The sequence below is a fragment of the Ornithorhynchus anatinus genome, chromosome 5 (assembly GCF_004115215.2).
Source record: "Ornithorhynchus anatinus isolate Pmale09 chromosome 5, mOrnAna1.pri.v4, whole genome shotgun sequence".
NCBI classification, from domain to species: Eukaryota; Metazoa; Chordata; class Mammalia; order Monotremata; family Ornithorhynchidae; genus Ornithorhynchus; species Ornithorhynchus anatinus.
In genome coordinates, this window is record NC_041732.1 from 80,320,400 (window position 1) to 80,332,742 (window position 12,343).

The window sequence follows — 12,343 nt, forward strand, 5'->3', positions numbered from 1 at the left end:
CTAAGTACTGGGGGAGATACAAGATAATCAGGTTGGTCACCTTTTCCTTTCTTTTGCTTGCTATACAGGGGTCTTCTTGTCCTTGACATTGTCTTAACTGAAACTTATTGAAGTGACCAATTTCTTTTTGTGCCAAAAATGTTCCAAAAACTTGCTTAAGGATAGAAATTTTGTTATATCTGTAGGTAGAAAATTATGTGACACATATTCGTAACCTAACAGAAGAACGAGAAGCTCTCACAACAGATTTTGAAAAGGAAAAGGAGCAGCTCAAACTTGAAGTTCAAGGACTGCAGCTCCAAAGAGGTAGTTTCCATCTTTTTCTCAATGGTTTCAATCTTTTGCATCACTCAGTGGTATTTATTGAGCGCTTACTGTGTGCAGAGCACGGTACTAAGCGCTTGGGAGAGTAGAGTATAACAGAATTGGTAGACGCTTTCCTGCAAGGAGCTTGCGGTTTATGGGGGGGAGACAGACAGTGCAAATAAATAAATTACGGATATGTACTTAAGTGCTTAGGAGGGGAGGGAAGGATGAATAAAGGGTGCAAATCCAGTTTTATGCTCTTAACACAAAATACTGAGTATAAATACACCAACACAGAGAGGTTATGTAAGATTTCCTTAATGAAAACTGGTAATGGTTACTAAGATTAGTCTGTAATCCCCTATGGAATTCTTAACGCAAAAAACTTCCTCGTTTAATTATGCATTAATGACAGGGGAACAGTCTGGCTAAATTAAGTCGACTTAGTTCCCATTTCCCATTTGAAGGTTTTATTATTAAAATAGTTTGCCGCATTTGAAGGGGAAGCAATGCATTCCACCCATCTGACCTTAGTCTATAATTTAGAAATGTCAATTTAGAACAAGGGGAGTTGTCAAAGTGGAAACCACAGCGTTCTTTCCATTGATGGAACATAGACTGCGGAGTGGAAACATGGAATCGATTTGCCCCCGGGCCTCGGCTAAGGTTAAAGAGTCATTGATTTCATTAGTCAGGTCACGCTGGGCAAGACCTATTTTTAGATTTATTTCTTCTAGTGGAAAATTCCTTTGGTTGCCTGAATTTCAGTGGGGCAAATCTAGCCTTCGTTTCTAAACCTCTTTCTGAAGCGAGTGCACCATGAAAATGGACCAGTCAGTCAGTCGGTGGTATTTGTTGAGTGATTATTCAGAGTATTGTCCTAAATGCTTCTAATCCAGAATTCTCCTCAGAGTACCCTGGCATCGGGTTTATCTGCCAGTTTATGATCGTACTCTGCTGCTGCCTTGGGAAACTCTTTGTGGGCAGGGGACGCTTCTTCTAACTCTGATGTATCGTGCTCTCCCCAACACTTAATACAGTGCTCTGCACACAATAAGCCCTCAGTGAATACCATCGATGATGACGAAGCCTCTTTGGGTCAAGATTGGGTGTCCAGAGGGTGAGGGGAAGCAGGGAGATACCCCAGTAGTCATTTGTGGGTAACCTGGGGGTCAGGCAGGAGACGGAACGGAGGTGCAAAATCAGGGCCAAAGATGCAAGATCACAGAGCTCAAAACAGAGCTTTTCACCAAACCTCAGATACCGGAAATAGAATGATAAAAATTTGCTTTTTGTCATTATCCTCTTGGTTTTAGTGAAAAGGGGGCTTAATCCTCTGTAGACTGGAAGTCCCTCACGAACAGAGCTCTCATCTACCAACTCTGTTTTACTGTGATTTCTCAGGTGCTTAGTATTTTTATTTAGTTTTTTACGTATTTTATGGTATTTAAGTGCTTGCTATGTCTCAAGTACTATTCTAAGTGTTGGAGCACATGCAACATAATCACGCCCGATAAAGTCCCTGTCCCACCTAGAGCTGACAGTCTAAGTAGGATGGAGAACAGGTATTGAATCCCCATTTTGCAACTGAGGAGATGGAGGCACAGTGAAGTGAAGTGAATTGCCTTCAGGGTCCCACAGCCGGCAAGTGGCGGAGTCAGGATTAGAACTCAGGTCCTCTGGCTGTCAGGCCCGGGCTCTTTCCACTATGCCACGCTGCTGCCCACAGTGTACTGCTTAGTACCGTGCTCTGCCACATAAGTGCTTAGTAATACCAATAATTGATTGATCGATCCAATTATATCATTAAGAAATGTGAAGATCTGGTCCTTTCTTGAAAGGAAAATTTGGCATTGCTGACCCTGTCATCAGCTCCTCAACTGTTTGGAAATTGTGTAAATGATCAATTTGTCATAGAATTTTGGTTTCTTTTATATAACCCTGCTTTCTTTTGTTTAACCTTCTATAGAGAAGCAACAAGGCCTAGTGGAAGGAGCCCCACCCGGCCTGGGAGTCAGAGGACCTGGGTTCAAATTCCGGCTCTGCCACTTGTCTGCTGAGTTACCTTGAACAAATCGCTTAACTTCCCCGGGCCTCAGTCCCCCTCATCTGAAAAATAGGGATTCAGTACCCGTTCTCTCTCCTACTTAGAGTGTGAGCTCCATGTTGGAGCACTCGGTCAGCTCCCGCCTAGCTCATCTCACTGATCTCCTGCTGCGACCCAACCCGCACGGTCCTCTCCTCTAACGCCCACCCGCTCTCTGGAGCTCCATTTCGTCTAGCTCACTACCGACCCCTCGCCCACGTGTCCCTCTGACCTGGAACTCCCTCCTTCCTATCTGACAGTCCACCGCTCTCGCCTCCTTCAAAACCCTCCAAAAATCACACCTCCTCCCAGAGGTCTTCCCAGACTATGCCCTTTATTTCCCTATCCACCCTCCTCTCTGCCTCAACTGTGTGAACTTTGTCGTGTGCCCCTTAAATACTTTGATACCCAATCCCACATTGCTCATCTAAATGTTCTTATGCCCTACTGTGTCCCCGTGCCTAATATACTTTAGTGTTTGTCTCTTCCTTTAAACTCCTTTTGCATAGGGATCACTTCTTCCAATTCTATTGTATCAAGCTTTCCCAAGCACATAGTACAGGGGTGTGCATTTAGTAGGTGCTCAATATATACCACTGATAGATTGAAATGGTGATGGCACGACCCCTATTTCCCCACTCAAACTTTGGTTAAAAAGGCCTTAGCGTGGTTTCTCGGAAATCCTGTAACTTGGGGATTACCACACCTTTGTCCCACATATTCCTCTCCTTTTATCTCTTAATTTGATCTTTTCCTCTCTATTCCTACCGCAGAATTTCTCCAGGTTTTGGTCCTCTCTCTCGTTCACTGTCATATTCTTGTCATTTTCCCATTCCTCCCCTTTTGGCCGTCCAGTCAATTCAGAATTATTTTTATTATTTGTTCTAACCGAATCCATAAATCTTGTCATAGGTCTCTGGCTTTAGCATCGGGCCGGAGGTTCATTCCATTGAAAAGATACCTCAAGATTTTGCTCAAAATGCTAAATGGCTTTTAATTTTCCATACATTTTCGTATGTTCACGAACCACTAATTCATCATCACCATCATCAGTGGCATTTATTGAGCACTTACTATGTGCAGAGCATGGAACTAAGTCTGTGGGAGACTACAATACAACAGAATGGGCAGACCCAATCCCTTCCCACAACGTGGTTACAGTCCAAAAGTATGGTATAAAATAAAACTAGAGTTCCTGATGGTTATTTTCAAACTCAGTATTAATGACATTGCCTTTAGAACATATATAGGACATTTTTAGACCAATTTAGTTATCTCATTGGTTAAGAAAGTTAGGAAACCAGCAGCAGATCACTTTATCAGCAGGATGAGGGACAATTTCCCGGCCACGCCTGATTGCGTACCCATGTTTCAGTAATAATAATGTTGGTATTTGTTAAGCGCTTACTATGTGCAGAGCACTGTTCTAAGCGCTGGCATAACGGATCTGATAAAAAAAAAAATGCCAGAGCTTTTTCCCAAATTGTTAAACTACTATCTAGTTGCATAATGTTGAGTACCTTTGCATAATGAATTAGTGACTTGCAAATTCTACATTTGTGAAAGAAGGTAAAATTAATTCAATAGTATTTATTGAGCGCTTACTATGTGCAGAGCACTGTATTAAGCGCTTGGAATGAACAAGTCGGCAACAGATAGAGACAGTCCCTGCCCTTTGACGGGCTTACAGTCTAATCGGGGGAGACAGACAGACGAGAACAATGGCAATAAATAGAGTCAAGGGGAAGAACATCTCGTAAAAACAATGGCAACTAAATAGAATCAAGATTAATTAATTAAGCAATTAATTAATTAATTAATTTAAACAAAATTAATTAGTGCCCCGATTGCAGCAGGTAAAATAGCCAACGGTGTTTATCGAGGGCTTACACTCAAAGTCTAGAGCTCTTTGTGGGCAGGAATGTATCTATTTGTTGTTCCGTTGTACTCTCCCAAGCGTTTAATACAATGCTTTGCACACAGTAAGCGCTTAATAAATACGATTGAATGAATGACCCCTTTCCGGAATGCCTGCTCTTTCGGTTTTAATATTAAAAATATTTGCATTTTTAATCTTGCAAAGTTAGAGAAAAAGTTTGGGAGGGTAACGTTTTGTTTTGATTTTTCACCTTTTAGTAGTGACTTTTCTAATCAAGGATCTCACGTGCTAACAAGCGCGGTAATATGCGTCTATCGAGTTATTCTGAAATGTTCGCGGGCCCTTATTTATGTGCTGGTTTGGTCAGTGTCTTTGTTTCTGCCGTTTCCCCCCGCAGAAGCCCAGCTGAAGGAGGTTGAGGAAATGTTGGACCGAGAGGATTTACCTGAAATAGCTCACAGCAGCCCCAGTGAGCAGATCGCATATTTACTGGTAGAAAGAACTGCACTCTTGGAGAAATTGGAGCTGGCAGATCCCAAGTTGGAATCCTCCAGTCACGAAGGCAGTGGCTTGCCGGAAGTTCATCATCAGGTATTTCATTCATTCATACATTCAGTCGTATTTATTGAGCGCTTACTATGTGCAGAGCACTATACTAAGGGCTTGGGAAGTACAATTTGGCAACAGATAGAGACAATCCCTGTCCAACAACGGGCTCACAGTTTAGAAGGGGGAGAAGCTCTCCCCCTTTATTTTGTTTTTGTTTTTTTAATGGTATTTGTTCAGCGCTCCCTATGTGCCAGGTACTGTACTAAGCGCAGGGGTAGAGCCAAACAAATCAGGTCAGGCCCAATCCATGTCCCACGTGGAGCTCACCGTCTTAATCCTCATTTTCAGACGAGGTAACTTAGGCACAGAGAAGTACAGTGACTTGCCCAAGGTCACACAAGCAGACAAGTGGAGTACCAGTTATTTCCTTCTTACTTTTTTGTTGTCTTCACACACTACTGCCCAGTTTACACACTTCTCCCAAGCTAACCTCCTAATTCTTACCTAATAATAATAATTGCGGTATTTTGTTAAGCACTTGCTAAGTGCTAAATACTGGGGTAAACACTGGGGTAAGAGAGGATAATCAGGTGTGACCCAGGCCCCGTCCCACATGGGCCTCACAGTCTAAGTAAGAGGGAGAATAGATATTGTATTTGTTAAGCGCTTACTATGTGCAGAGCACTGTTCTAAGCGCTGGGGTAGATACAGGGTCATCAGATTGCCCCACGTGGGGCTCACATTTTTTAATCCCCATTTTTTTTACAGATGAGGGAACTGAGGCACAGAGAAGTTAAATACTTGCCCCAGGTCACACAGCAGGCAAGTGACAAAGCTGGGATTAGAACCCAGGCCTCCTGAATTTCAGGCCTGCACTCTTTCCACTAGGCCATGCTGCTTCTCTGAATCATCTCCAAAACACTGCACGTATTCATTGAGCGCTTACTGTGTGCAGAGCACTCTACTAAGGGCTTGGAAAGTGTAATTTAACAACAGATAGAGACAATCCCTACCCAATAATGGGCTCACATATTCTTTCCTCTCGATGAACCATCCTTCCCTGCCAAATCCATCGAACCACATTCTCTGCTCCCTCCCTCCCCTCACCCCCAACCTTCAAAGCTCCCCTTAAAAGCCACCTACTCCAGAAGGCATTCCTCGATTTAATCCACACTTCCCTGGTCATGTAATAATAATAATAATGTTGGTATTTGTTAAGCACTTACTATGTGCAGAGCACTGTTCTAAGCGCTGGGGTAGAAGCAAGGGAATCAGGTTGTCCCACATGGGGCTCACAGTCTTAATCCCCATTTTACAGATGAGGTAACTGAGGCACAGAGAAGTGAAGTGACTTGCCCAAAGTCACACAGCTGACAAGTGGCAGAGCTGGGATTCGAACCCATGACCGCTGACTCCAAAGCCCGTGCTCTTTCCACTGAGCCACGCTGCTTCTCTTGTCAGCCTTTCAGCCATCCTCAACACATCCGTAGATTTTATTCCATTTCCTTATTCGTTCATTCCTTTCTCTTTTTTTTGGTCAGTTCTTATACTCTTATTTCTGTTGTGCATTTGCAATTTTGACTGTCTGTGAGAACTGGGCCTCCTGATTATTTATAGTTTTCAAATGCATTGCTTTGCCCCCAGTGAATGCTCAATCAGTACTGATGAATTCATTTTCAGCTGGAAGATAAAATTAGTATCTAAAAAATCTACTCACTAAAAGGGACTACCTTCATTACTATTAGTAGTGATAATCATAATAATAATGGTATTTTTTAAGCACATTCATTCATTCGTTAGTATTTATTGAGCGCTTACTATGTGCGGAGCACTGTACTAAGGGCTTGGAATGTACAATTCGGCAACAGATAGAGACAATCCCTGCCCATTGACGGGCTCACGGTCTAATATGTGTCCAGCACTGTTTTAAGTGCTGGGGTAGGTCCAAGCTAATCAGGTTGGACACAGTCCCTGTTCCACACGGGGCTCCCAGTCTTCATCCCCATTTTACAGATAAGGTAACTGAGGCCCAGTGAAGTGACTTGCCTAAGGTCACCCAGCAGACAAGTGATAGATTAGAAGCCAGGTCCTTCTGACTCCCAGGCCAGTGCTCACTTCACTGGGCCATGCTGCTTCCCTCTTCAGGGAGACGGTCATTTCTAGTTTTAATGAGGAAGCTTAAAATTGGAATGCCTTCACAGTTCCTCACTTTGACCCGTCATTGATTCTCTTGGGATTGGGAGAGCATTCATTTGGTTTGAGAGGCAAACACTAGGTGAGACCGACACACGAGTGGTCTTCTGGGATCATTCCCATGCGAAAGTGCCCATTCCCCATTTGTTTCCATTTCATTTTTGTGATAGTTTAGACTGAAAGCCCATTGCGGGCAGGGATGGTCTCTGTTGCTATATTTCAAGCGCTTAGGACGGTGCTCTGCACACAGAAAGTGCACAATAAATCCGATTGAATGAATGAACGAATGAATAGTTTATGCAGCCCTATACAAATTATGATTCAGTTTTTACTCTTCTCAGTCTCTGACCTCTTTCATATTGTTTCTTGATTTCCCACCTTCTCTAGTTTTCCGTCTCTCTCTTTTCCTGTTTTTTTTTTCCTTTTTCCTATTTTCTCGGCCTACCTCCTTGTTTTCCCACCCACTGTTTTGCATCACCATTTGGGTTTTCTGAACTTGCCGAGCTCTGTGGGACTCACAGACAAAAAGCTTGAGAATTTCCGAGGTTAAACAATTTCAGTGGTATCAAATGATCTGAAATTGGAGCTATGAACACGAACGTGGCGTAACTCATCATTTCAGGTTACAAATACTAAGTCATGCTGAGTCTGTTATTTTTAAGACAAACCATTCTGGGCATCTTACCAGGGAGTTTTTTCTGTAGTATTTCGGTCACACGGTTACTTCATCAGTAATATTTATTGAGACCCTAATCTGTGTATACTCAGTCCTGTGAGTATATGAGAGACACTATATGATGCCATCTACCTAAACCTGTGATCGCGAACAGCCTATAGGTTTGTTGCGGCATATGCGGGCTGGCCGTGTTTAGCTCAAATGTCAGCTCCTACAATTCAGAGGTCATTTTTGATTTGCTCTCTGAAAAAAGCCATGCACCATTTCCCCCTGCTTACATGAGAAGCAGCAGGGCGTAGTGGATAGAGCACAGACCTGGGAGTCAGAAGGTCGAGGATTCTAATCCCGGCTCCGCCACTTGTCTGCTGTGTGACCCTGGGCAAGTCGCTGCATTCATTCATTCAGTCGTATTGATTGAGCGCTCACTATGTGCAGAGCACTGTACTAAGTGCTTGACTTCACTTCTCTGGACCTCAGTTACCTCATCAATAAAATGGGGACTGAGAGTGTGAGCCCCACGTGGGACAGGGACTGCGTCCAAACCAATTTGCTTGTATTCACCCTAGCGCTTCATTCATTCATTCAGTAGTATTTATTGAGCGCTTACTATGTGCAGAGCACTGTACTAAGCGCTCGGAATGAACAAGTCGGCAACAGATAGAGACAGTCCCTGCCCTTTGACGGGCTTACGGTTTAATCGGGGGAGACGGACAGACGAGAACAATGGCGATAAATAGAGTCGAGGGGAAGAGCATCTCGTAAAAGCAATGGCAACTAAATAGAATCGAAGCGATGTACATCTCATTAACAAAATGAATAGGGTAATGAAAATATATACAGTTGAGCAGACGAGTACAGTGCTGAGGGGATGGGAAGGGAGAGGGGGAGGAGCAGAGGGAAATGGGGGGAAAAGAGGGTTAAGCTGCAGAGAGGTGAAGGGAGGATGGTAGAGGGAGTAGAGGGAGAAGGGGAGCTCAGTCTGGGAGGGCCTCTTGGAGGAGGTGAGTTTTAAGTAGGGTTTTGAAGAGGGGAAGAGAATCGGTTTGGCGGAGGTGAGGAGGGAGGGCGTTCCGGGACCGCGGGAGGACGCGGCCCGGGGGTCGACGGCGGGACGGGCGAGACCGAGGGACGGCGAGAAGGTGGGCGGCGGAGGAGCGGAGCGTGCGGGGTGGGCGGTAGAAAGAGAGAAGGGAGGAGAGGTAGGAAGGGGCGAGGTGACGGAGAGCCTCGAAGCCTAGAGTGAGGAGTTTTTGTTTGGAGCGGAGGTCGATAGGCAACCACTGGAGGTGTTTAAGAAGGGGAGTGACATGCCCAGAGTGTTTCTGCAGGAAGATGAGCCGGGCAGCGGAGTGAAGAATAGACCGGAGCGGGGTGAGAGAGGAGGAAGGGAGATCAGAGAGAAGGCTGACACGGTAGTCTAGCCGGGATATAACGAGAGCCCGGAGCAGTAAGGTAGCCGTTTGAGTGGAGAGGAGAGGGCGGATCTTGGCGATATTGTAAAGGTGAAAGCGGCAGGTCTCGGTAACGGATAGGATGTGTGGGGTGAACGAGAGAGACGAGTCGAGGATGACACCGAGATCGCGGGCCCGAGAGACGGGAAGGATGGTCATGCCATCCACGGTGATAGGGAAGTCTGAGAGCAGACCGGGCTCGGGAGGGAAGATGAGGAGCTCAGTCTCGCTCATGTTGAGTTTTAGGTGGCGGGCCGACATCCAGGTGGAGACGTCCCGGAGGCGGGAGGAGACGCGAGCCCGAAGGGAGGGGGAGAGGACAGGGGCGGAGATGTAGATCTGCGTGTCATCCGCGTAGAGATGGAAGTCGAAGCCGTGAGAGCGAATGAGTTCACCGAAGGAGTGAGTGTAAATGGAGAACAGAAGAGGGCCGAGAACTGACCCTTGAGGAACTCCAACAGTTAAAGGATGGGAGGGGGAGGAGGCGCCTGCGAAGGAGACCGAGAATGACCGGCCAGAGAGATGATAGGAGAACCGGGAGAGACGGAGTCCGTGAAGACAAGGTGAGATAAGGTGTGGAGGAGGAGGGGTTGGTCGACAGTGTCAAAGGCAGCAGAGAGGTCAAGGAGGATTAGAATGGAGTAGGAGCCATTGGATTTGGCAAGAAGGAGGTACAGTGCCTGGCACACAGTAAGTGCTTAACAAATGTTATTATTATTCTCTGTGGATCTTCAGTAAATTCTGAGCAGCAGAGTATTTGTCATACCCAAAGACCCTTAACTGTCCTTGTCATTCCCTTTTTATACAAGTTCCGCCGTGCAAGTAAGAAGTCAGTAGTTTCCTGGATCATATTTCCTCTCCACCACTTCCCTCCCGTGTTAGATATCAATGGTATTTATTGAATGCTTACTGTGTACAGAGCACTGCACCTGAGAACATGGGAGAGTACAACATAATAGAGTTGGTAGACACTTTGCCTGCCCATAACAAGCTTACAGTCTAGAGGGAGGTTACAGACCAGAGGGGGATGGAATCAGTTTGAATTCAGCCATCAGGTAGTGGTACACGGAGCTGAAGCCCCACTGTTTGGGCTCTGTTCCACCCAGTCTCTCCCATGAGAGGAGGAAGGAAATTAGGGAAAAAATCAGGAGATGTCTGTTAATCTGACAACACTCCGAAACGAAACGGCCTCTAACGTCAGTGGCTCAGTTCTGGTCTCTTCTTGTTTTTTTTACCTTTCGTGTTATACCAGATTATTTTAGCTAGTAGGGTTTTTTTCCGTACCTTGCAGGTGTTTTCCAGCTATATGGTTCTCTGATTCTATGAGTGGTCTAAATTAATATCATACTCAGACCTCCTTATTTAGATTCAAATGACATTTCTCTGCTGATGGTGGTTACTGGTGTTGGTTTCTTATCATTTCTTTCTTTTGATACCAGGGTGATCTCAAACATGCCCGTCAGACATTAGAAGCCGAGCTTCAGCAACAACGAGAATCCACGCAACGGACTAGAGATATTCTGACTAAGGTAAAATGTTTATATAATCGATCGGTCCATCGAATTTATTGCACGCTTATGGTTTCCCGAGCACAGTATTGAATGCTAGGGAGAATGCAGTGCAATTGAGTGGGTAGAAACACTCCTCGCCCTCAGGGAGGTTACATTCTAATGCTCTAAAGTGTAATTCTGAATCCAAATCAAATTTTGTCTAAATAGGAAGGAAACGTTTGTTGGATTTAAATAAGATAAAAGATAAAATCTTTGCAAATAGTTTGGTTTTTGTCTTTTTAGTCTTTCTCATTCAGACTTTCAACTCTTTTTATAATAATAATAATAGAAATTATGGTATTTGCTAAGCGCTGTGGCTCAGTGGAAAGAGCACGGGCTTTGGAGTCAGAGCTCATGAGTTCGAATCCCAGCTCTGCCACTTGTCGGCTGTGTGACTGTGGGCAAGTCACTTAACTTCTCTGGGCCTCAGTTCCCTCATCTGTAAAATGGGGATTAAGACTGTGAGCCCCACATGGGACAACCTGATTCCCCTATGTCTACCCCAGCGCTTAGAACAGTGCTCGGCACATAGTAAGCGCTTAACAAATACCAACATTATTATTATTATTATTATGCCGGGCACTGGATGTAGGTTCTAACCCCGGCTCTGCCACTTATCTGCTGTGTGACCTTGAGCAAGCCACTTAATAATAATGAGGGTATTTGTTAACTGCTTACTATGTGCCAAGCACTGTTCTAAGCGCTAGGGGAGATACAAGGTCATCAGGTTGTTCCACGTGGGGCTCACAGTCTTCATCCCCATTTTACAGATGAGGTAAATGAGGCGCAGAGAAGTAAAGTGACTTTCCCAAAGTCACACAGCTGACAAGTGGTGGAGGCAGGATTAGAACTCGTGACCTCTGACTACCAAGCCTAGGCTCTTTCCACTGACTTAACTTCTCGGGCCTGTTACCTCGTCTTTAAAAGGGGAATTAAGACTGTGCGCCTCTTCTGGGACAACCTGATTAACTTGTATCTCCCCCAGCGCTTAGAACAGTGCTTGGCACATAGTAAGCGTGTAACAAATACCGTCATCATTATTATTATTATTACTAAGCACCTGGTGGGGAGATACAAGCAAATCGGGTTGGGCACAATCCCTGTTCCATGGTGGGGTTCACAGTCTCAATCCCCGTTGTACAGATGAGGTAACTGAAGCCCAGAGAAATAAAGTGATTTGCCCAAGGTCACACAGCAGACAAGTGGCAGAGCCAGTACTAGAACCCATGGCCCTCTGACTCCCAGGCCTGGGCTGTATCCACTTTGCCATGCTGCATCTCATATAATAATAATAATAATTATGGCATTTAAGTGCTTACTATGTGCCGAGCACTGTTCTAAGCGCTGAGGTAGATACAAGGTAATCAGGTTGTCCCATGTGGGGCTCAGTCTTAATCTCCATTTTCCAGATGAGGTCACTGAGGCACAGAGAAGTGAAGTGACTTGCCCCAAGTCACAGAGCTGATCAGTGGCAGAGCTGGGATTAGAACCCACGACCTCTGACTCCCAAGCCCGGGCTCTTTCCACTAAGCCATGCTGCTTTTCTCATCTGTGTTATTTATGTACATATTTTTACATTATATATTATAAATTACTCATTTATATTAATGTCTATCTCCCCTTCTGGACTGTAAGTTAGTTGTGGACAGGGAA

General features: G+C 45.0%; 1 protein-coding gene across 5 annotated transcripts in view; it reads left to right on the forward strand.

Moving 5' to 3' along the window:
- The window catches only part of LOC100074041 (phosphopantothenate--cysteine ligase), a 120,032-nt gene that overhangs the window by 30,434 nt on the left and 77,255 nt on the right, over window positions 1–12,343 (forward strand). For all 5 annotated transcript variants that reach the window (XM_029064894.2, XM_029064884.2, XM_029064886.2 and 2 more), the window contains exons 4-6: window positions 186–306; window positions 4,669–4,862; window positions 10,580–10,669. In XM_029064894.2, the coding sequence (XP_028920727.1) occupies window positions 186–306; window positions 4,669–4,862; window positions 10,580–10,669 (405 nt within the window). The remainder of the gene's footprint in view (window positions 1–185; window positions 307–4,668; window positions 4,863–10,579; window positions 10,670–12,343) is intronic.